Source organism: Pseudorasbora parva, chromosome 18 (genome assembly GCF_024679245.1).
Source record: "Pseudorasbora parva isolate DD20220531a chromosome 18, ASM2467924v1, whole genome shotgun sequence".
Classification (NCBI taxonomy): Eukaryota; Metazoa; Chordata; class Actinopteri; order Cypriniformes; family Gobionidae; genus Pseudorasbora; species Pseudorasbora parva.
Window position 1 is genome coordinate 25,850,213 of NC_090189.1, and position 24,813 is coordinate 25,875,025.

Consider the following 24,813-nt stretch of genomic DNA (forward strand, 5'->3'; position numbering starts at 1 on the left):
ACGCGACGCCAGAAGAACTCCTCTTGCAGTTTTCAGGGGAACTGTTAGTGCTGCACCGACCCGCGGGACGCTTTTATGAAGTTATTTGGCCCGCACCGCACCACTGTATATATTTTTACAACACGCCGCGCACCCGCGACCATTAAATAGACTTACGGGGTCCGCGGGTTATGAGACGACCCGCGCATCACTAGTTCAGGGCTATCAGGGTTGTCATGTCAACAAATGCACGCGCGATGGCATCCCCTGTTGTAGGATGACAGCTCTTACGACAGTAGTTGAGGACATTATTTTTTCCAAACTGTAGGGGGACCCCGAGAGCAAAAGTAGCCAAGTGGGGCTTTAAATACTAAACTAAAATAAATTATTATATTTTCTGGGTAGTTTACTTTACTTTTTATAATACTTTCACCCAAACTGAATATTTAAAACAAGTTTAAATGGGTAAATCTTCTACAGATGATTTTTATTCTTCGTTTTCTTTTTCTGCATTTTGAACGCTTTTGTGATATTATATTTATTTTGTCCATCAAAAGTGTGCTTTCGCTTTACACCATGACTGCAGCTGCAGACCGAGAGCCTTTACCTGTCTGAATATTAAATACTAATCTAAACGAAAGTTTGTTACATTTTCTGGCTAGTTTACTTTATTTTTTATAATCATAACCATACTTTCACCCAAAATGAATAATCAAAACAAGTTTAAATTGCTAAAATCTTCCACAGATATTTTTTATTCTTCGTTTTCTTCTCTGGCATACTCCAGTTATTGTTGAAATACACTACACATGCTTCCTGTGTGCATTTTAGGCACTTTTTGTGTGAAATCATTTTCCTTTATACAGGGTGGTTGCCCTGCTCACTTAATAAACAAACTCCAACTAATCCAAAACGCAGCAGCTCGAGTTCTTACTAGAACCAGGAAGTATGATCTTATTAGTCCAGTTCTGTCAACACTGGACTGGCTCCCTATTAAACATCGCATACATTTTAAAATATTGCTTTTTACTTACAAAGCACTAAATGGTTTATCTCCCCAGTACTTAAGCAAGCTCTTAACATATTATACTCGTCTATTGTCTCAAAACTCTGGCCAGTTGATAATACCTAGAATATCTTAATCAACTCCAGGCGGTCGATCCTTTTCCTATTAAGCACCTAAACTGTCAGTTTAAATCTAGACTAAAAATGCAATTGTTTACTATGGCATAAACAGAACATTTTTAACTTTCATTAAAAACGTTCAGGCCGTGTCCGGTTTAGATATTGGACCTGTCCCGGTTGGTAAATCTGCGGTCTCATTCTAGTCTCTTGTGTGTGTGGTGCAGGTGTATGTTGTGTGGGTGTGTCTCGTTACGTTGTTTGTTCTGGCGGGCGTGGCCGCTCATTATCCTGATTGCATTGCATTTGCTTCCCTCCTGTTTATCATTACAGGACCTCTGCCCAGACATGACCAACACATCCTGGAGTGTCTGCTGAGGCCGTGTCAATTGGTGTCTCCTCTGAATTTGCCTCACCAGCACGTCATCTTCAATAAACTCGTCTCCGGTGCAATAACTCCGATCTTTTAAGTATTAATACCCCTGTGTAATCGACGCACCATCCTAAATGATACCCAGAAATTTGGAATATTCTTATCTAATACTCTTCTGACCTTTAAGATTGACAGAATAATAATCATACACTGTTTGATAATAGACCAGAGGAGAACTGGCACCCCGACTGAGTCTAGTTTCTCCCAAGGTTTATTTTTCTCTATCATGCCCTGATGGAGTTTTGGTTCCTGCCACTGTCGCCTTTGGCTTAGCTTGCTCAGTTGGGGACACTAAAATTATGATCCAATTTATTCAACTAAATATACAAATAAAATTAATTAATTAGGTCTTATTTAATTCTATAAACTATAATACTGATCTGCCAACATTGTCGCTATATGATAAATTAAAATAAGCTGATAATACTGTTCTCTCCAGAACGACTGTACAGCCAAATCAAATTTTGTTGCAATATTGTCTTAACACTGAGAAGCTGCTTTGAAACGATCGTCATTGTAAAAGCGCTATATGAATAAAGTTGATTGATTGATATAAAATGACAGCTTGAGACTGCTGTTAGCTAAAACGTCTCCACATACTACACATTGCAGGCTCATACTCTGCATCACCAATCGATGTAAACCCGAAACCAATGCAACTGTCACAGTATTTGCGTTTTTATTTGACATTTTTTTAGTCTCTAAAGTAGGCCCATCTCTCTTAAAAAGCACATCTCTGTTGTGGACCTCTGTTACATTTCTCTGTCCCCGCCTCTGTTCTTCACCCCGTTTATTATCTTTCGAGACCGTTCGATCAGGTTTCTCCATATAACAGCCGTGCTGTGCCATCTCCACAGATGATGCTGATGTAGATGGTTCACTGTCCTTTCATTTCTTTAAAGTGCTAGTTTTTAAACAGGCGTCCATTTTGATGGTAGAAAGCATAAGAATGAATGAATGAATGAATAATGAATGAATGATAACTCATGCCTAAAATGAAAAGGACAGGGCTTTGATGCAGATGCGCATAAACATACACGCCACTTTCTAAAGCCAAGTGGCATGTTATCTGTACACATTTTGAGCTATCCGCGTGTATGTCTACGCCGTGTGATTTTGCGTGTATGTCTGCGCCTAAACAAACCATCATATCCGCGTGTATGTCCCAAGCTGCCCAGTGGTTTTTTGGTCTTCTTTAGTGCTGGTGCATTTTTGTCTTCTGCTTCCTCTCTAAAAGTCACACTCACAGATTGTTTAGGCTTTTAATAAAACAAAGGCAAATTTGAGTTTAACTCAAGATAATATACTATTAAATCATATACTATTACTAGAATAGTAAGGACGTCTTATTGATGTTAAATTAATACTGAAAATGGCCAAAACTAAATTATATTATATAAATGACCCACACAACCTGTAAGTATTACCTTCATGACTGGAGATATTGATGCCGTTTCAGCTCTCAAACAAATCTTGACAGCTTCAACTCTGTCTTCGTTGATGTACTTAAGCTTGAATCTGGGATCAATTGCAGAAGCCATGCCAAGCAACTCTTGAGTCTCTGAATCATCATACTTCTTATTCAGGTAGTCCAGGATCTTCTTCTTGATGCATTTTGACAGTTCTGTTTCTCCCTCTTTCTCTGCTAAGATTTGATTGTTGAACAAATGTAGAACAGGCTTCCCATATGATACACTTACATATTGCTCTCATGAAAGAGTATCAGTGAATTCAGCAAGTGGAGAAAGGGAGTTGTTGACCGCTCTCAAGGACGTCTACATCCTGCCATGTGGGGACAAGGTGTATAGCTTTTCTGTGCGCAGACAGAACACAAGAAATGGCGCTTTGTTGTTCCAACACCCTGGCAATCATTGCTTGTTTTGAGCCCCACCTAGTTGGACACTCAGTCTTGAGCTTGTCTTGAGGTAACTTGAGCTCTTTCTGGGCCTCGGACAGTTATAGGAGAAGCACCCCACCACCTTTTTGCAGACATTCAGTGCACAAGCAATCTATTTACTGCCTATTTATTAGTACTATTATTAAGTATTAGTATTAAGCAAGTCGTGGTGGAATAAAACTCTATTTGCTGCAGATCTGATACAATTCTTTCCAGGCATTTTGCATAAAGTGAAGGTAGCGCAACTTGAGAAAAATAATTGCGGATTCCATCGCTCGTGAATCCAAAATAATTCCACACCCCTGAGTAAGCGTGTCTTTTCGGTTCTAATGAGTGATTCGTAGCAACACTTTGCACGTTGTCTGATGTTGTTTCTTTATCATCACACATGTTTACGAAATTAACATGACATGAGTTAGACATGCATCAGTGGATAATCAGGTCATTGATAAGGACACGCCTATTAAAAGTCGTGATCATAGGCGGCGATACCGTGGGTGCTCCAGGGCTCGAGCACCCACGGAAAATACCGAGCACCCACGTGTGCCAGACTGCCAGTAGGCTACATTCATTTAAAGGTCCTGTTCTTCTCGATCCCATCTTTCAAACTTAATTTAGTGTGAAATGTTGCTGTTAGAGCATAAATAATGCCTATAAAATTATAACGCTCAAAGTTCAATGCGAAGCGAGATATTTATTTACCAGAAGTTCCCTTTCAAAGCCTTCAGCGAACGGCCGGTTTGGACTACACCCCTGCGCTTCCTTGCAGGAATGACGTCACTAGAACAGTTTGTTGACTAAACCTCCGCCCACAAGAATAAGCAAAAAAAAGGGGGTAGTCTTGGCGGGACCTTTCCGGGCAAAGTGCTAAACTGCTGTCCAATCACAACACGGAAAGCGCTGGCCCAATCAGAACTCATTACGTATTTCTGAAGGAGGGACTTCATAGAACAAGGAAATCATCAGGCCGTTTTTAGGACAGAGAAAACAGCGCTGTACAGATAAGTAAATTGTGTGAAAAATACTGTTTTTTTACACGCGAAACATGAACTCATGTTATATTGCACACTGTAAACACAATCAAGGCTTCAAAAACACACAAAAAACGGGACCTTTAAAATTAAACATTGAAGTTGGTGCTATGTGTCGCTGTCAGTCGCCTGCTCCAATATCCTATCCGCCAATTTTACTGTGTGGACTTTTGTGACAATGATTCTTAATTTCCCAGGAAGCTGATCGCGGTTATGTCTTAGTTAAGCTTTTCATCTCCAAAGCTGTCTGTATTTGTGAGAAGTGGTGCTGTCCTGATTTGAAAGATATGCTACTTTACAGCTTTATTATCAAATAAATAGGTGTGTGTGTTCGTGTCGGCCGCTGTCCATTTCCTAAGGTTCTGAAATGCAAAAAATGTTTGACTACTTTTTTTACGTCTTTTTTTAAAGGGCGCGTGCGCCCACGAGCACCCACGGAGGAAAACGTAAATCGGCGCCTATGGTTGTGATGCGACTCTTACAACGTGACATGCTCTAACATGCCTTTTACACAGTCTGAATTATTATTATTTTTATTTTTTGTAATCGCGACTTAGAGTGATTATGTAATCGTGGCATCCATAATCGTGATCGCGATTAGAAATGTTATTAATTGTGCAGTCCTACGTGGAAGCATTTCAAACTACACTCACTTTTTCTGGAGGTGCAGCAGGAACACGAATAGCTGGTACTGAGCCTTTTTTTTCTTCAGGAGAGCTTCTTAGCCAAACCTGTTTTATACTGACCCTCGTTTATAAAGCAGTCTGGTGAGAAATGCTTTGCGGTTCGCGCAAACATAAAAGCATTGACGTTGTTCGGGGGGAATATTCCCTTTCAAAACACAACTTAGCCACTGCGTCTTCAGTGTTTCGGATTTAGGAACATCAAAATGACTGCTGTGTTCGTTATTACACCCAAGAACGGAAAACCGCAATCGCTTAGACGACATTCTGCTCCAGTGTATCAACAATAGCGGACTATGATGATAGCTAACTCAGGTGCGGGTCTGTGTTGAAACGCTGCTGTTAATCAACAATCGTGGGAGGGGCATCCGACAGTATGACATCACACGGTCCGACAGCTTGAATTGAGACAGGAAAAAAACCAAGTGGCATCTTCCCGAAATCTCTCTTAAAGCCAATATGGAAGTAATGTAAACCACAATTCCTCAACTGGCCACTAGAACAGGCTCCAGAAGGGAGCAGAATCTAAATGAGCCCCATGTTAAAATTCTCAACTTTAGAACAGAAAAAAAAACATGTTTACAGAATGGTAAAAATTGTGGTTTTGGCCTATACGGCTAATTTTGACCTTCATGACAACTGTGAGGGGGGTGAATTTTTTTTATAACTCATTCGTTTACGTTATATAAAGCCTTAAAGTTCTGCATAATTAAGGGTGTGGTTACAGGTGGATAGCCATTTATCTGCTGCCTAAGCCTCGCTCACATCCCGCCTTTTTGTCCATTTTCTGTTATCCGGGAGCAAGCCTGCAGCAACTAAACAATAAAATTACATTTCAAGCATTTTTTCCCCAAAGTTAGTTTATATCATTGAAGGCAGTTATCATCACGATGATTTCATTTCAAGTGTTCGTTTTTAAAATAAGTTTAGTTTTACTTAGTTATTTGATGCTATAAAAACGGGGGGTGTGACATCATGATTGACAGCTGAGATCGACGTCTTCTCTGAGTGAAGTTGTCACTGAGGCACTAACAGACTTTTTTCGTGATTTTTGGGAGCAGATTGGCGCTTTAGCTTTAATTTCTACATTTCCATAACTGTTTATTTCACACCAACATAATTAATTGTTCTGCATCTGTGAGATTGTGGGTGGACTTTTGATATCACAGCTGTAGTTCCTGCTCTCTACTGCGCAACTCCGGTCCCGAAATCACTACTGCACAGACTCGGTCCCAAGATGTCAGCGCCGTGCAGGCCGCCTGAAAGCTTCAAACTGCCAAGTGGAAACGGATGATGTTGCGTCGTCCATTTTTTTTTAGAGTCTATGTCCGGGAGTGACAAGCGATTGACTCGCTCGCAAGATGACAATGCCCAGCTCTCCCCTACTTTAACCTTCAGAACGGCTTATCAGAATCTTATGGGTGACGTCACGGACACTACCGCCATATTCACAGTCACAGTCTAGTATGGAAAAAACATATAAGGAGATTGATGAATGAATATAATATACAAGTTTCACTTTTAGAATGGAATTAGTGAAATCAACTTTTTGATGATATTCTAATTATATATGGACAGCATGTCCATATTGGTTTCAAACACTAAAAAAATAAAAAAGGTTAATAACTAACACTGGTGGTGGTTGATGGGAGACCACCGATATGATTGCAAAACACTTTGGGGATAGCTACAGTAGCCTTGTATGCCTCATTCATTTATTCATTCTATAATTCCAAATAGGCTATTAATATATTGTTTGTAATGGCATTTGGGTAAATACATTCTGGAATACATTAATACAAGAGTCAATTGTGTGTTTTACATGTCATGCGGTGGCCTCAAAAAGTATTTGGACAGTTCAGCCACACTTAATATGGCATTACATTATCTGCAAACAGATTCTCATTTTTCTCAGAAACTAACTTCACTTCTCTGAGCCATTCTGGCATTTACTTTTAACCAACTAGTGAATGTGTAAAATCAAGATCACACAAGTTTACCATTGAGTGTCTACATCCAATTTAAATGTGGCTAAATATTTTGGGAGCCAATGCACAAATGAAACATGTCTTTAGGCTTTCTAGCTCTAAAAAAATTAATAAGGCCTATTAAATGTTTAAAATGAAATCTGTAGTAATAATAATATTAGGCCTAATAACAACAATAAAAAATATTAATTTATGCAATAATATAGGCCTAATATACATTTTGAACCACACAAAGATTAATAAATAAAAAATGGTGAAACAATATAGGCATATGAAAAATAATATGACCATTAAAAAAGTTTTTAATGACTCTACATTGTCCTAGGCCAGAATGTTATCACTTGGCCACTACAGTGTGTGTTATATGCATGTTTCAATGCGAGTTTAATACCTTCATATTTTACAGACACACACATATATTACTGGCATCATTTAACATTACTTGAATGTTTGTGATAATCTCCTGCTCTGAGCCCTTATAACATCATAGAGGAAATAGAACGTTGACGCGAGACTATAAAGCTCGAAACTCACCTGCTCACTTTGTAGCGAGTAAGGAGTTGTGTTTTCAACAGTGTTTACGGTGTGTTTGCAGTTGTTGATAACATTTTGATCGTGTTGATTATGGGACAGCGACTATCTCGTAAAGAGAACGCTAAGGAAGGTGGTGAGTGCGTGCACTGGGGAAATCTCTGTACACCACTGACACCCACCGACCACAAGGCGGAGCACCACCCTCGTCCTGACGAGACGCCTGGGGGTATCGGTGAGGGAGGCGAGCAGGAGAGAAGGGAGAAGGAGAAGAAGAAAAAGAAGAAGAGGAACTTTCGAAAGTTGGTTGCCTCTTTCTTTTGTTTTTCTTGCCCCAAATCCACCAAAGCTCAGGGTGCGCAGGTGGAACAGGGTTTGGTGGAAGAGGACACTGATGAACCCCCATCCAGGAGCTGTACTGAAGGTAAATGATAAGCAAAACATAAAAAGGTCTCTTAATCATTTACAAAAATATATTAATGCCTCATTACAATCTTACATTTAAAAAAATGCAGATCAATTAGCCTACTTACTCTATGTGATAAATAGATGAAATAGTTTGAAGACTAATCTTTAAAGATGTCAAGTAACCAAATTTCCCCTAAATAAATAATATGTGTATGGAATATTTTATTGATATTATTTTATTAAAACAAGCTTTTGGTTGATATTCCTCTCTTTAGATCAGACTTCTCTACAGGACGTCATCCTTACTGTAGAGGACAATGATCATCAGGAACCTCCTTCCAGTAGTCCTGAACTCTCCCCTGCTACTAATGATGACCAGCAAGTGGAGGACGTCCTGTCTCAAGAGCAGGATAGTCCAGGCAGTCTGTCAGTGGGTGAGATCTCACCACATCTGCTGAGACAGCTGGACCGTGATGAGATCAAGAGGATCGAGTGTGAGTTTACTGCCATAACCCAAAATAAAACACGTACAAAAATATTATTTAAGGAATATAAATGTAATGAATTTAAATAATGCAGCTGTAACATTTCTTTTAGTATTAAAAGGTTAGTATTTAAAAGGTTTTTTAAGGCACAAACATTCTATACATTTTTAAATATGTGATTAAAAGTCATTAAAAGTATATTATTTATATGAGAATTAGAAACAACGTTCTAACAACATTTAGAATAAACATGCAACAATGTAGCACACTGTTTTATTACACAATACAAAAATAATAGTAATAATTGTAATAATAATTTTTTAATAGACCACATTGGCTGGAAATACGCCAGCGGCAAGAAGATAGGGGAAGGAGGATTCGGCTCTGTCTTTGAAGGGACCAGATGCAAAGATGGCCTTCAGGTTGCTGTGAAATTGACAGCAAAGACAAAGAACACCCCATACATCAGCCTTGTAAGTAGACTGTGCAGTCTATGTCTTTTCCTCTTAATCACTATTCTCAATTTATGACATTATAGATGAATCACAAATATTTCAATAGACTCAAAATCCTCATTTGAGAAACCACTTCCATCTTATTATCATTAAATTGTATCTTCTAGCCTAACCATCACAGACCAGTTCCTCTTGAGGTGGCCCTGACACTCATGGCCAATCAAGGGCCCAGATGTCGCCACATCATAGAGCTGCTGGACTGGAAGGACCATCCTGACAAGTACGTCATGGTCTTGGAGCGCCCGTTGCCCTGCATGGACATGCACAGGTTTTGGATGAATAAAGGCAGACTCTTCAGTGAGGAGTTGGCGCGTCACCTAATGTGTCAGGTGATTGACGCTGCTGCCATCTGCTGTTCCCGGGGAGTCTTCCACAGGGATGTCAAGATGCAGAACCTCCTGGTCAACACAGAGACACTAGAGGTCAAATTAATTGATTTCGGCTGTGGGGACCGCCTGATAAGCTCATCCTACAAAACCTACTCTGGTATCTATCTTTCAAACTTATAGTTAGGGATTTAAACTCAAGTTTCCAGTTACACCATGTCTTAATCAAATGAGACATAGCGAGATATTAACAATGCATTAACAAAATTCTAAATAATTTTTGTTGCCTAAAATGTAATGCCATTTCAGTCAGTGTAAAGTAAGAAAACATGCAGTGGTAAAGCAAACTTTGAAACACAACAAACTGTCCTCCAGGAACAAAAAGGTACTGCCCCCCGGAGTATTTTGAAAAGGGAGAGTACTATGGGAAGCAGGCAACGGTGTGGTCGCTGGGGGTGCTGCTGTTTACTATGATTACCAGCCTTTTCCCAGACAGCAGCGACATCGAGTTGATGGATGCCGATGTCTGGTTCCAGCCGGGCTTCTCAGATGGTGAGAATTTAATTACAACAAAGAAGGACAATGGAACTGTTAAACATGCAAAACAGAGATGACTGTGTTTTTTTAAAAAGATGTTGTTATGGATAATTCAGGAATCTCCTCCAGTTTTACAGCTTAGATGACAAGTTTAAAGGGGTGATGAATTAAGAAATCAGCTTTCCCTTGAGCTTTTGATATGTAAAAGGTCATGGGAATATAAGAATATTCTGTACGTTTCAGAGCTGAAAACTTCCTTGTTAGTCAAAGAAAAGCTTTTATAGACACCAGGCCCAGAAAACGATCGTGTGCTTCCTCCTGACATGATCGTGCGGTGAAACACGCCTCTACAGAATAATAAGCAGGTCTAAATCAGTAGCTCACAAAACTACTACTGTAGCTTAAGCTATTGTAGCTTAAAACACAATGCTGTTTTTTCTATATTGGATCTGACAGGAATGGTGCAACACACTTATGTGAGTAAAATGTGTTTTTTTATATGTAATAATATTGCGTTCTTATAGATTGTTTTTATTATGTGTAACGTTACGTGTTTAACATAACATACCTTAAGCACGCTGGACTTGCAGCATCCCAGGGCTATCCGTTTTCCAGACGGGCTACCAAAAATTAAGCCCATTGGCAGGCCGATGAATCTCAAATAGTAAAATAATATTCCTTTCGTGATCTGCGCTGTTCAATCTATCTTAACCTGACATTTAAAAGGAACGCGCGCACAACTTTATATCGACCGATCGGACGGGCCATGTAATACAAAAATAATAGCCGAATCGCGGGTGGATGAGAAATAAATAATTGTGTTTGTTTGATAAAGACATGTACGATCCCTGTGGTTGAGAGAATCATTCGGTTGCTGCTTTCAAAACAATCCCTCCCTCATGTGAACTGACATGGACGTAGATATGACAGCGGAGCTGAAGCTCATTAAATATGCAAATCTTGTCCAATCCTAGCCGTTTACTTCCAAGTCTCCAGTGCAGCACACCCATCAAAACCCAGCATTTTGGAGAGATCCTCAAAACCAGTGTAGAAAATAGCCTATTGCTTATTAATTATGATGTTTTTGAATGTAAAAACCACACGAATATCATTAGTTAACCTCAGACAACAGTATATATATATTTTTAAAGCCAGTTCATGACACCTTTAAAGTTGAAGGTAATGATCAGACATATCCATCTTTCTGCACAGAATGCTGTCGTTTTATTCGGGGTTGCCTGAAGAGCGAACCAGAGCAGAGGCTTCATCTGGAGGAGATGCTCTCTCAGGACTGGTTCAAGGTACTGAGTCTAACATTAATAAGTTTGAAGACTTATTGAAATTTTCTTGTTTTTGAGTTTCAACTGTCATATAGTCAATCCTCATGCACTGCACAGATGACAAGCTGTATTTCTATACTTTATGAAATATCTTTGTCTAACTTGTACAATTTATAAATATTTTTCAGGTCCCCCTGTAGGTCATGAAGAGGGTCAGCCTTGCGTCTGGCGGGCTGACATGATGGCCACTCCATCCCTCCAGCCTTAGCGTCTTGCGGGGCTGGCAGGCCTCGGTTGCGTCTGGCGCCTTGGCTTGAGGCGGTAGTTTTAGCGTCTCGCGGAACTACTCGTCTAGGGATGTGTACATATTGTAAATAGTTAGTTTAGTTTAAGTTAGTCTTTCCATCCTCCAGCCTTAGCGTCTTGCGGGGCTGGCAGGCCTTGGTTGCGTCTGGCGCCTTGGCTTGAGGCAGTAGTTTTAGCGTCTTGCGGAACTACTCGCCTAGTGATGTGGTTGGCAAATGGTTTATTTAGTTTTAGTTAAGTTAGTTATGTACTGCACCATCCAATCATATTTTAGTAATGGAGTCACACTCAGCTTTCCAGAGGTCCCCGTCAAGCCATCTCACAAGTTCCTTGCACTGACAGCTCAGAGGTTCCGCTCCTTGCATCCACTTTCTCACAGAGCTCACTCTCAGCTGCCGTGAGCACAGCAAACCTGTCAGGGCCGCTCCAGAAATGCCAGTGAAGGCCATAAAGGTTCATGTCACTGCTGCTGCAGAACCTTCCGAGGCCCCACAGAGGTCCAAGTCACAGGCACCAAAGAGGTTACTTGACAAGGTACCTTTTCAGAGCTGCCCTGATCACAAAACTTCTTGTCCAGGCTTGAAGGTTCTTGCTGCTGCAACCCGAGAACCCACTATAGTCCCGCAGCTGTCATAGCAGCCCCAGTTGAACAGCTTCCAAGCAGTTCCTAACATGATGGAGATGCAGATTCATGCCACGGCTGTCAAAAATTCCCAGCCAAGGCCATCCCACTGCTTCTAGTCATAGCCTCAGCCAGAGCTGGTGTCTAAGGCTGGTCCAGTCCCAGGGCTCTTCTATCAACCTCCCTGGTCACAGAGATCCTGGCTAAAGCGGCTCTGGATCAAGAAGTCTCTCACTTGACTGCATCAGAAGATCCTTTCCTGGTCCCAGTTCTTCCTGTCACTGGTGTGATTGACCCAGGAATATATTACACCTGTGTGCTACATTAAACTGCAATGTTTGTGGGAAAAAAAGCACAAAATGTGTTATTTTATTGGAAAAGCTCGTAATAATCTGTAAATATGACCTATTCAGATCATGCTTCAGTTCTACAGAGGTTAAGCATCTTATTTTATCAGCTTTCACCAGGTAAGTAAATACCAGGTAAGTAACATCTCAAAAAGGAGTTACCCTATATTTAGCAGGTGATCCTATATTTGCTATTTGAAGTTAAAAGTATCAGTGTGTGATAACAGTCAAATGGCAAATTTGTGTAAAAACAGGATTTGAAAAGGAAATAAAAATGGGTTAGTGGCCGATATCTTTATAAGAAACTGCAACAAAATCAACATACAAAACTGCCAATTGTTCCATATGTTGTAATCACTATGATCACAATGTGTAACTGCTTTTACGTGCTCATTGTTTCCAACTGTACAAGTGTGGTGAATCGACATTACTTTGACACAGTCACCTCTGAGAACAGATTACTGTTAATTGTAACATAAACATACATTTTCTGTAAAGCTGCTTCTAAACAATATGTATTGTAAAAAGTGCAATGTGAACTGAAGTAAATGTGTGATATCACTGTCTAAAACTGTAGACTTAAAGACTTACAAACCATCCACTAAACAAAGCGTATCAACTAGCATGCCATATAACATACCGCAGTGGGAAATTTACCATCAAAAGGCATGTGACTCCATTTTATAACATCCAGGACGTTATTTTCACTCAGTTGCATTTATGTAATATTGCCATTGTGCAAATAAACAGCAAATATTACCTTTAAATAAGGGAGAATGCAACAACATCTTGCATCATTATATTAACTATTACAGTTTTACACGACTCGTTCAGCTTAGTATGTCAACTCACTGTAATTTCAAATAAACTTTATTTTTACATAAACTGAGTCTGAATTGATCACACATACAATAAAAAAAATCTCTAAATGACAGAAATAGCCTGTCTCCAACCTTCAAGCTACCATCTTTACACAACTTATTTGAACAAATACTCGCTGTACAATACAGTATAACAATGTGCCTTCAGAATACAGTGGTTGCTTTCATTGTTTCTTTCTAAATGTCCCAAATACAGTGCATTAATAAATGTATACACATTTCAGTTTTAGAGGAATGCATTGTACAGATTTTTAAAAAAAAGAGTCTGCAGAAAAAAAGAAGAAAAAAAACAGAACAACAGCTACAGTACACAATTAATTTCCTTGAGGAATCTTTTGATTAAGAGGAAGAAAAAAAACAGGCATCTTAAGGCTTATGTTGAATTAGATGGACCTTCGTCAGGAAGTATAAAGGTCTGCAGAGTAAATACTGCTATGTCATACTGCCCTTTTATATTTCAACTGAACAAAACACTGATATTTATAACCATCATCCAAGAAAGTCTATTCTTACTATCAAAACAAGTCGAGAGGAAAGACGAGAAAAGAAAGAAGCGGGAAGCGGTTCGCCTCCGGTTCCATTCTGTCCGTTTGAAGATGAATTCTAAGAGGACGTCCGATACACATAAAACCATTTTGAAATATTTGCATCCTTCAGACTGTCTCAGCAACTCATTCTGGAATGTACAATGTTGATGGGTCAGCGTCTGTGACTGCCTGCATATGATAGTAGTCGGCATGTCTTCATTAATGGGCGTCTACGCCTGCGCGCCTCGTGCAAGGGCAGCAGGGTTCCTGAGAGGCCTGCCAGTGTAAGGTAGCAGGTGGTGCAGAGCTGAATGCTGGCGGTGGAGGTGAGGGAGGGAAAGGAGATCTTCCCCGGATAACTTTCAGTTCTCCTCAATGAGAGTGATATCTAGTTCAGTACAATCCCTTTCAAACACGCTAGTTTGTCCTCCATCACGCTCTTCAGGGTCCTCCTCCTCTCTCTCCTCCTCTTCGTCACTTTCACTTAACGGCCCAATACTTGTCCTACCCAGGCCTTCAGCTGGTGAACATGAGCCTCTGAAGTCTCCAAAAAAAGGCTCGAGGCCCATACAGACATCACCCCCACAGGCCAATCTGCCACGTTCCATATAACTAAGAGGGTCTGTGCTTCGAGTCTGAAAATGAAGGGATAAATAACAATGTTACTCAAGTTTAGTGACAGCAAAACATAGGTGTAAATTCTACACCTACATTACCTTTTGGGACGCAATCATATATTTTTAAGAGTTTAAGGTGCCATGCACAGATGCCATACGTCGTTCCTGCTGTGAACTTAATTTACACTTACATTAGTGTTAAGCTAATAAAGGTGGGTGATATACCGGTAAACACAATTAAGCCGTAGAAATTTGTCAACCGGTAGAGACTGGACTATCTTCTTTATCATGTAACGTTGCAGTTAGGGTGACCACCTGCTAATAAGCCCAAGGGGGGACAAAGGGTATGTTTCTGAGGGACAATGTGGGACACTGCCTGGCACGGCAGTGCCCCACCCCACGGGCAGAAGGGCAGATAGAGGTTTACCCATTTCTAGCACATAGCACCTTACATGGTATATTAATAATGCCCTATTCCCCTAAACATGTGTAGGCTAATTGCTGATGTATGCTCATGAATAGGCCAACCAATGTGTATTTTTAACATAATATTTTGAACATTCAATGAACTGACAGATGCACTTCCACTTATGATTTACTTTAGCTAATTTACTTTACTTATTTTTCATTACAATTTATTCACTTTAAATCAATAATATACAATTATGGGATTAACAGAAATTGTAGCCGCTCAACACCACAGGAACGGTAAAAAAAATGTGTTAAGTTAAACTAAAAGTTAAGTTAACTCCAGTTCACAAAACGAGAAGGGGAGGAAGAATGGTGAACTTCCATGTTAGTAAAGTTTGCACTGCAAAAAATAAAGCATTCTTACTTAGTATTTTTGTCTTGTTTCAAGTCTAAATATCTAAAAATTCTTACATTAAGAAACATTTAATAGACATGTAAATAATTATTGTCTTGTTTTGGGAAAAAATAGCTCAAAATTAAGCCAAACAATCTGCCAATGGGGTAAGAAAATTATTCTTTTCTTTTTGAATTAAGATTATTTTTCTTACCCCATTGGCAGATTATTTGTCTTATTTTAAGCAAAAACTCTCTTAGTTTTGAGTTATTTGTTCCCAAAACAAGACAATTACTTTTGCTTGATATTTTTTTATTTATATTTTGGCAAGAAACAAGACAAAAATACTAAGAAAGAAAAGCATTTTTTGCTGTGTGAGTCTGTGTCGTTTGACATCGTATTTTACTCTCCATGTCCGATTGAGAAAGACGTTTTGCAAAGGTCACAAAAAGCTCTCTTTTTTGAACACCTTTCAGTCACAAATATTAATTTTTCCAGTATTTCTTGTACCCACTCCTTCTCTTTTTAATTGATGATTGCGGAGCCTAAAGACTCCATTTTTCGAATAGGAAAGTGTGCATCTAAAAAGTTGTAAGTGTCTCTGGTATGCACGTGCGTGCGCTGTCATGACAACAACGAAAAAGTTGACAACAGCAGTTCAACCAACCGAGGGGTGGGTGGGGCAACAGTAGCACGCTGAACTGTCAAGTAATGTTGGTTTGGCTGCCTGAGGCATGGGGATATAGAGCAACCAACTTCTTTTTGAGCAAGCATTAATTATGCGTGACACGGTCTCAATTTGCAGGGCGCATGAATTTTGCTTCAAACGCTGTGCGTGCACGCGCTACGCGGGACGGGTGGTCACCCTAGTTGCAGTGTGGTAATGAAAGCGTATAATTTGCATGCGTTTTTAAGCTTTGCGATTTAAAAACAAGTGATTTTAAACCATTGAAGCACAATTAGCAGTGAAAGCGTGCATATACTGAAATGGAGCGCTATTTGGAGTGCTATCTGTCGCATAATTGAGCTTGAACAGTTAAATATTGGATGTGTGCAGTTGCTCTAAAAGTGACAGCATCTTTCAAATTGACCTGCTGTCATAATGCTAATCAAACAAATAAAAGAAAATTGATAACTGTTCTTGACTGAATCACTTTTGTAACTTTAATAAGAATAACTGTATATTTAATTTACACAGTGAAGACCAATGCCTTATTTCTAGTGCTTTTTCAGGTAGGTCTATTTAATTTGTGTCTTGTCCTATTGTAGTTTGTTTTCTTTGCTCTTTCTTTATCATATTTTACTTGTCTTATGTAAGCTTGAGAGTTTTTAAGGCTAATATAAGTTTTTTTTAAAAATGATATTGAAAACTGTGATAAAAAATTATATTGAAAATGGTATAAAACATTTTGATAGGCCTATCATAAAAATAACTATCATGATATAAAATTACACATATCATGATATAAGATTTTGGTAATATCGCCCACCCCTGTAAGCTACTGTAGCTAGCTAGCACCCACTTTTTAATAAAGATTACTGGGCATATGTTACAGCACTTAATATTCATAAGCCAAGCTAATAAGGGTTTTTGTCAGTTGAAGTTGATTCTGTAAGGTCAGAATTAAGAGCTTGTGAACAGGAGTTGAATCAAATAAACTCAGAAAATCTGTATCAACACCCAGCCCAGTTAACATGCTATTTGATGTCACATTTTGTAATGTCTCCTTTTCTGTAGTCGACTGCCTCCTTTTCCTCCTCAGAAAAAACATTCCTGTTAGACGTGCCATTTCAAAATCAGATATTTTTAGTAACTGTAGCTATAGTAACTGTAAGGAATAGCTAACACATACCTGTGTCATTTTGGCGAAGTCTAGCACAGGCCGTGCGCATGGTCTATCCGGGTCCCTGCGGCGCTTTAGGCCAGGTTTGAGCAGGAGAAGGTCGCAGGGCTGAGAATGGCACCGTGGAAGTTGAGGAGGAAGAGCACGGCGGACCGAAGACGGAGTGCTGCAGGCGGACGAGGGTGAGGCCGGCACCGCCGGAGGGTGAGACGTGATTTGTGGGGGCACCGGAGGTGGCGGCAGGAACTGGGCAGCAGCTTCTCGGATGAGGACAGGAGAGAGGGAAAAGCGCCTCTGTGGCGGAGGTGGTGGGTGGAGCGGCGAGGGAGAGGAGGAGCATGAGGATGGCGAGGGGAAGAAGCAGCAGCAGGCGCCGCCTCCGGCACCATCACTCGGGTCCCAGGGGAAAGTCCACGGCAGTGGGGAATCTGGGGAGAGGGCCAGGCTGAAAAAGGTGGGGCTGGAAGAAGAATGCAGTGAGGAGTTTAACGAGGAGCTGGGGGCACGCAGTGGACACGGCCCCCCCGCGCCCCCTCCACTGTGGCATCGCCGGTTCACTGGTGTCCAGACCTTGGAGGCGCTCGGCCGCCAGGTGTACCGGCAGCGTGAAAGGTCCTCTGGTACAGACAGCGAACGACAGTGGCGCTTGGGGGGTGGCGGGGGGGGAGGGGGAGGCCCGGGAAAAGACAGGTCCGTCACAGAGGTGCTAGGGGCGAGTGGACGGTTCAGGGCATCCCCCTCCGGCAGGTGGCTTTCTGGAGGACCCAGGGGCACGGGGCCGGGGGGGAAGCTGGAGCTGAGCACCCCCTGCAGACTGGCCTTCGAAGGAGGGCAGAGCTGCCAGTAACTGCTCTCTGAAAGATCAGAAATGGTTGTATGAGTAAATGCTCTTCTGTGCTCTTCAGCATCAATTGTGGGGAGCATGTGACACTTTACTGATTTACATTCAGTGTTGCCAACTTGGCGACTTTGTCGCTATATTTAGCGGCTTTTCAGACCCCTCTAGCGACTTATTTTCAAAAAAGCGACTAGCGACAAATCTAGCGATTTTTTTGGACAAACTTCAGCTACTTTAGTTTACAAATGTCGCCAGTACTGTCCTGTGAGCGCGAGGTCTTTTTTCCCCTCTGCCGTCACACACACCTCTCTCTGCGTCTGCCCTGTTCAGTGAATGGCTGAGGGGAGCTGCCCGCGCACACAGACAGCAGCTGACAGACGTGAATGAGCGAGCTACACATGAGCACACAAGGTTGCCATCGATTTCTCACTTAATGTTATCTGCTTCTTTTGTTTTATATTTAAATAAATTAGTTATGATGAGTTCCATCTCTTGTGTTTATCACTTATATTACTCACTGTACAGAGCTTTAGTTCATCCAGTTTCTCAATTCAGATTTTACACATATAATTTTTTTTGTAATTCACTATATCATATATTGTATGACAAAAAAGTTTAGGAAATGAAAACATTTATTGGACAGTCGGCTGTACTATATTATTGTAAAATATAGTAAATGAGCACGGATTAGGAGAGAAAAAACATCAGGCAGACTGAACGCAAGGACGTCATTGATATGCTAATTAACGCATGACGTCATCTAGCGACATTTAGCTGGTAAAAAAAAAAATCCTTGGAAAATTGTTGCCAACACTGTTTACATTATTTTACAACATATAATACATCAGTAATTGATTGAATTTACGGGTATGTCCCTCTTTAGCTAATGTACTTTCAAGATGGAGGGGCAACATGGCGACCGGCATTCGAACACCTCACCCATATGTATTTTCAATGCATATTATAAACTTACGAGAATGCTTTATTACTTGAAAGAAGTAAATATACATTAATGAGCACATATTTTTAAAAGAACTGAGAACTGTTTTTACCAAAGAATACACTAAAAAAGTAACACAGAGTAGCTTTAAGTTAATATTTCAGTTAACAGTTTTTTCTGTTTTCAGTTAATTTTTTCAGGGGTAGGCTACAGGAGCAGCATAGAGCGCCCTCTCGCGTCTGTAGATTTAAATGTTTATTCTTGTCAGTCAGAATGAATTCAATTTGATATACAAGTCGCACCTGACTATAAGTCGCAGAACCAGCCAAACAATGAAAAAAAGTGTGACTTATAGTCTGGAAAATATGAGCAAATATATAATCTTATGCACTAAAGTTAGGGGATGTTTAGCCGCGTTTTAAAGCCTTGTCGGTTAAACATTTCATTTTCAAGTGCGCCTGTCAAACATGTGACGTGATTACTGGACTAAGTAGTCTTACTGCGCTAATACTTTCAAATACACACAAGGTTAACCTACATAAACACATTCGGTTATGTCTAAAGTGAAAGTAAAATCGCGTGTTTGTGTATATGAGATGCGAGCAGATTGTGATTGTGAACACTTGTTCTTAAAGGGACAGTTCACCTCTAAAATTATGTTAAAAGAGAAAATCACTCACTGCTCTTGAATAAAGTAATAATACAGTAGCTTTTAATCAATGTATATTTAGCCTACATTTATTCATTCAATTTCCTACTTAAATGCTATAAATGTAGAAATCTGAGTTGCCACAGTAAATCTTTATATATATTTATTTTATAATATACTAGGAATGTGTACAAGTTTTTTTTTAAAGTAAAGTTAAGTTTAAGTAAGGTTTTTCAAGTCTTTTAAGGTAAGATAAATGAACAGACAGATATGAAACTCTTGAATAACCAAGAAACTCTGCACAAGTTAAGATAAGTTACATACCAGGCATCAATCCATCTGTGGGCCGGCTGGTTTCGGGGCTCTGACGGTGAAGTAGAGACTGAAAGAAGATAAATTGCGTTAACAGGCAGATATTCGGAAGAGCTTGACAGAGCCTACACATCTTAAATGTGAAATAAAGGTGGCCTAGAATGAAAAAAATGTAATTAACCTTGCCATAGTGAAATAATAAGAGTTCAGTACATGGACATCACATACTGTGAGTCTCAAACACCATTGCCTCCTACTACTTATGTAAATCTCGTGCATGAAAAACACTAAAGAAAAATAAGTGATTCTCAACATAACACCAGCTGTGACGTAATCGTTGGGGATCATTTATATGCACGCTCCCAACATTTGGCATCTGTCCAAACATGTTCATTGTCAGGCGGAACTGACGGAGCCGAATCATCGGGACTGTAGATGAACAATAAGGAACACTGGAGGATAGCAAAAACAGCCGCTCTCATGACACATGTCATGTTTAGGCTGTGCAGGGGACATGAGGACTTTTCATATGTCAACAGTCATGGTTGACGTTTATTATATTTAGATACCACAACAATTTCAAAATTGTTCTTTTTTTAGCCCATTTCAAGTAAGCTTTACTCAGCGTCTTAAACTGAAAAAGGGGCTATATTCCTGCAAGCAGTAAGTAGTGATTTATCCACTTATTGACTCTTTAAACAATTTCTGATTAAATTGAAAGTTTCTTAGAGACCACATTGTCTAGATGATGCAAGATGCTAGTACAGTAACAACAGGAAACTCCAAGTACCTTACAAAACTAAATAGTGTGTCTAATGACAAAGGTTAATATTATTTTGTATTACAAAATACAACCGTAGATACATTGCTCACAGATCGTTCACTCGATCCTTCTAGCAAACGTCACCTTTTCCACCATATAAGTTAAAACGACATTGTCGACGTTTGTCGACAAACGACAAACGTCATTTGACAAGGCTATTCATTTTGTAAAAATATTTTACAAAGTTATATATTTATATTTTTGAGAACTGAAGTAGGCCTCTGATGTTTTTGCATGTTTGTATTTCAGAGTGCATCAGTCACTGCGTAGCCTACATTGTGACTAACGTTATATAAACATGCAATATCATTGACGAAAAAAGACAAGTCTAAAATGTAGACTGAATGACCCTTTAAGCAGAACATCTCAAATGGAGATTGCTGAAATGCAGCTTACTTGTTTATTGGTGTTTTCAGATCATCCGTGCGCGAGAGGGAGCTTGTGTGCATATGGTTGCCAGACTGGACATGTTTAGGTAAAACACTGGATAGTATACGTGTTCTTTTTAGAGAAAAGCTCTTTTTTGGGGATTTAATTTACTGAAATCTGGCCACCGCAAGCACGCAAGCTCTTTCTCGCGCGCGGATGATCTGAAAACACCAATAAACAAATAGGCTGCATTTTATCAACCTCCATTTGAGATGTTCTGCTTAAAGTGTCATGCAGTCGGTCTGTGTTCTGTCAGGACGCTTCGCTGAACAGCTGAACTGCTGTGAGCTGCTGAAAAATCAGAGCACAGCTAAACATTAATATTCATGACTCTTCCAAACAAGGCAAAAACAGAGCATTATATCCTAGGGGCAATTTATAGGGTTGTAAATGGACCTGTAAAACTGTATCTGGAAATTTTTTGCCCTTAAATAAGCCATATAACCTCTATGTGGATATCAGAGAACAATTTAACATATTGTTTCAACTCATTCTAGGGCACCTTTAAATCATATCTTGCTGAGACCTAAAATACAAGCTTTACCAGTTTGCTGTCCAGTGGTTGTTGTTGATGCTGGGACAACGTTGTTGATTAACATTTAGCGAAACCATGGCATGGCAAATTGGAGGAGGAAGGAAAGGTGGGGAAAGAGGCTGATGTGCACTAGATAAAACTTAAGCAATGTCCACCAAACATCCAGGACACGCTGCTCACTCAAGTCTCACTCAGGAACCATGATGATGTCCTCCCCTGGGACAGGGACACAGAAGTCAAATAAATAATTAGATGTTAAAACAGATTTATTATTTTGCTTGTGATAAAAAAAATTATTTTTACATATAATATTCACGTTTATTTTGTTAAAAACATTAATATTTTATTTCTTCATGATAATTTCCCCTTACCCTTTAAAATGATTTGGCTTTTTTGACTCTTGATGCTTTTAAATAACAGTATGTTGTCATGAATAGGAAAATATGATTCCTCATGATTATGACCAAAGCCCCTATAAAGGAAAGTCTTGTTCAGTCGGCGGCCATATTTGCAATGGAGCTTCCAACCGGAGCTTCTAATAGAAGCTGAAGTGATGCAATGAATTTACCAATCGTTGATTGGCTCTTTTTGGACTATTCCATCATATTGCACATTGCAGTTTCGCCCATTTATAAGTAATAGGAGTGAGTCTTTCTATATCTAGCGTCTTTTTTATGACCCCTTTAATTAAAAGTACAGTGCCTTGCGAAAGTATTCAGCACCCTTGAACTTTGCGATCTTTTGCCACATTTCAGGATTCAAACAATGATATGACACTGTATTTTTTGTGAAGAATCAACAACAAGTGGGACACAATCATGAAGTGGAACGAAATTTATTGGATATTTCCAACTTTTTTAACAAATCAAAAATTGAAAAATTGGGCGTGCAAAATTATTCGGCCCCCTTAAGTTAATACTTTGTAGCGCCACCTTTTGCTGCGATTACAGCTGTAAGTCGCTTGGGGTATGTCTCTATCAGTTTTGCACCTCGAGAGACTGAAATTTTTGCCCATTCCTCCTTGCAGAACAGCTCGAGCTCAGTGAGGTTGGATGGAGAGCGTTTGTGAACAGCAGTTTTCAGTTCTTTCCACAGATTCTCGATTGGATTCAGGTCTGGACTTTGACTTGGCCATTCTAACATCTGGATATGTTTATTTTTGAACCATTCCAATGTAGATTTTGCTTTATGTTTTGGATCATTATCTTGTTGGAAGACAAATCTCCGTCCCAGTCTCAGGTCTTTTGCAGACTCCATCAGGTTTTCTTCCAAAATGGTCATGTATTTGGCTCCATCAATCTTCCCATCAATTTTAACCATCTTCCCTGTCCCTGCTAAAGAAAAGCAGGCCCAAACCATGATGCTGCCACCACCATGTTTGACAGTGGGGATGGTGTGTTCAGGGTGATATTAGCTGTGTTGCTTTTACACCAAACATAACGTTTTGCATTGTTGCCAAAAAGTTCAATTTTGATTTCATCTGACCACAGCACCTTCTTCCACATGTTTGGTGTGTCTCCCAGGTGGCTTGTGGCAAACTTTAAACAACACTTTTTATGGATATCTTTAAAGGGATCCCCTGGTGTTGAGACTTGAATGGCTTAATATAACATAAATGATGTCTCTTACTGAATTATGTAGTAGAAAACCCATGAAAGATCTACGTTATTTAAAAAAAATCGATTTTATATTTGGACCATGGGCGGCGCCATTTTGTTTGCGTTCTAGGTTGATGACGTAGAATGGTTGAACTCCTCAATCAGCTGGCATTACCCGTAGCTATTTTTACCACAACGCAACTCGAAAATTGTTTCAGAGTTAAACAAAACCAATGAATTGCTTTGTAATTGTACTTAAAACACACTCAAACATACATGTGCACACAAACTCACCTACACAAGTCACAAACAGATCGGCGGGCGGGCACCTGACAGACTGCGTTGTCTCAATCGAGATGTTGGGCTGCTCAGTCTCCACGACAGGGGCTGAATCCGAAATCGACCCCCTATACCCTGAAATAGGGCATTATTTGAAGGGACGGCCATTTGTAGTGTTGTCCGACATCATAGTGGACATGTTCGAGTGCAGTCATTCAGTCTCACGTTGCACCACAATAACGAGTGTACAGCCGATTTACAAACAGCTGTCCGACTTCACGCACCCAAACATACATGTGCACACAAACTCTCTCGCTCACACAGACTCACACACACCCCAACAGATCGGCGCGAACACACACACACACACACACTCACACACACACACACCCCAACAGATCGGCGCGAACACACACACACACACGCACTGCGTGCGCGCATACATAACCCTCAATCACTATTCCCTGTGTTGATATCATAGACTGTTGATATGCAGTAGATTAACTGTAATGCCTAATGTATCCAGCAGAGGGAAATATCTAGGTAGGATGATGGGATAAGGTAACGTGAGGAAGAGAGGCAGGATGTTTTGGTGATGATGCATGGGATTGGTTTGTGCATTAAAGTTTGAGCACAAGCTCAGTGAATTAACCTCAATCTTTAAACTTTCACTTTTAAGACACAAATTACTTTCGCTACTTTTGTTCACTAATACAACTTGAAGGAGTGAATGAAGACGATCGAGTGCGTGAAGTCGGACAGCTGTTGTAAATCGGCTGTACACTCGTTATTGCGGTGAACGTGAGACTGAATGACTGCACTCGAACATGTCCCTATGGTGTCGGACAACACTACAAATGGCCGTCCCTTCAAATAATGCCCTATTTCAGGGTATAGGGGGTCGATTTCGGATTCAGCCCCTGTCGTGGAGACTGAGCAGCCCAAAATCTCGATTGAGACAGCGCAGTCTGTCAGGTGTGTGTGCCCGCCCGCCGATCTGTTTGTGACTTGTGTAGGCGAGTTTGTGTGCACATGTATGTTTGAGTGTGTTTTAAGTACAATTACAAAGCAATTCATTGGTTTTGTTTAACTCTGAAACAATTTTCGAGTTGCGTTGTGGTAAAAATAGCTACGGGTAACGCCAGCTGATTGAGGAGTTCAACCATTCTACGTCATCAACCTAGAACGCAAACAAAATGGCGCCGCCCATGGTCCAAATATAAAATCGATTTTTTAAATAACGTAG

General features: G+C 40.1%; 2 protein-coding genes across 2 annotated transcripts; one reads left to right on the plus strand and one right to left on the minus strand.

Moving 5' to 3' along the window:
• The first annotated feature begins 7,746 nt into the window (after positions 1 to 7,746).
• LOC137046354 (serine/threonine-protein kinase pim-1-like) lies at positions 7,747 to 13,233 on the plus strand. The gene is made up of 6 exons (XM_067423529.1): positions 7,747 to 8,088; positions 8,348 to 8,566; positions 8,885 to 9,030; positions 9,180 to 9,558; positions 9,774 to 9,950; positions 11,148 to 13,233. Exons 1-6 carry the CDS (start codon positions 7,758 to 7,760, stop codon positions 11,273 to 11,275), a joined length of 1,380 nt encoding a protein of 459 aa, XP_067279630.1. The 5' UTR covers positions 7,747 to 7,757; the 3' UTR covers positions 11,276 to 13,233.
• A 109-nt stretch (positions 13,234 to 13,342) lies between these two features.
• Positions 13,343 to 21,924, minus strand: fam53c (family with sequence similarity 53 member C). The gene is made up of 4 exons (XM_067423531.1): positions 21,700 to 21,924; positions 19,916 to 19,973; positions 17,174 to 18,018; positions 13,343 to 14,533 (listed from the first exon to the last, which is right to left on the minus strand). The coding sequence occupies exons 2-4, from the start codon at positions 19,920 to 19,922 to the stop codon at positions 14,261 to 14,263; spliced, it is 1,125 nt and encodes a 374-aa protein (XP_067279632.1). The 5' UTR covers positions 19,923 to 19,973; positions 21,700 to 21,924; the 3' UTR covers positions 13,343 to 14,260.
• Positions 21,925 to 24,813: the final 2,889 nt, after the last annotated feature.

Coding starts and splice junctions, on each gene's coding strand:
- LOC137046354 (XM_067423529.1), top strand. CDS start 7,758: ATGGGACAGCGACTATCTCGTAAAGAGAACGCTAAGGAAGGTGGTGAG. Junction 8,089..8,347: donor ATCCAGGAGCTGTACTGAAG/GTAAATGATAAG, acceptor TCCTCTCTTTAG/ATCAGACTTCTCTACAGGAC. Junction 9,559..9,773: donor ATCCTACAAAACCTACTCTG/GTATCTATCTTT, acceptor ACTGTCCTCCAG/GAACAAAAAGGTACTGCCCC.
- fam53c (XM_067423531.1), bottom strand. Junction 14,534..17,173: donor ACTTCGCCAAAATGACACAG/GTATGTGTTAGC, acceptor CTTCATTTTCAG/ACTCGAAGCACAGACCCTCT.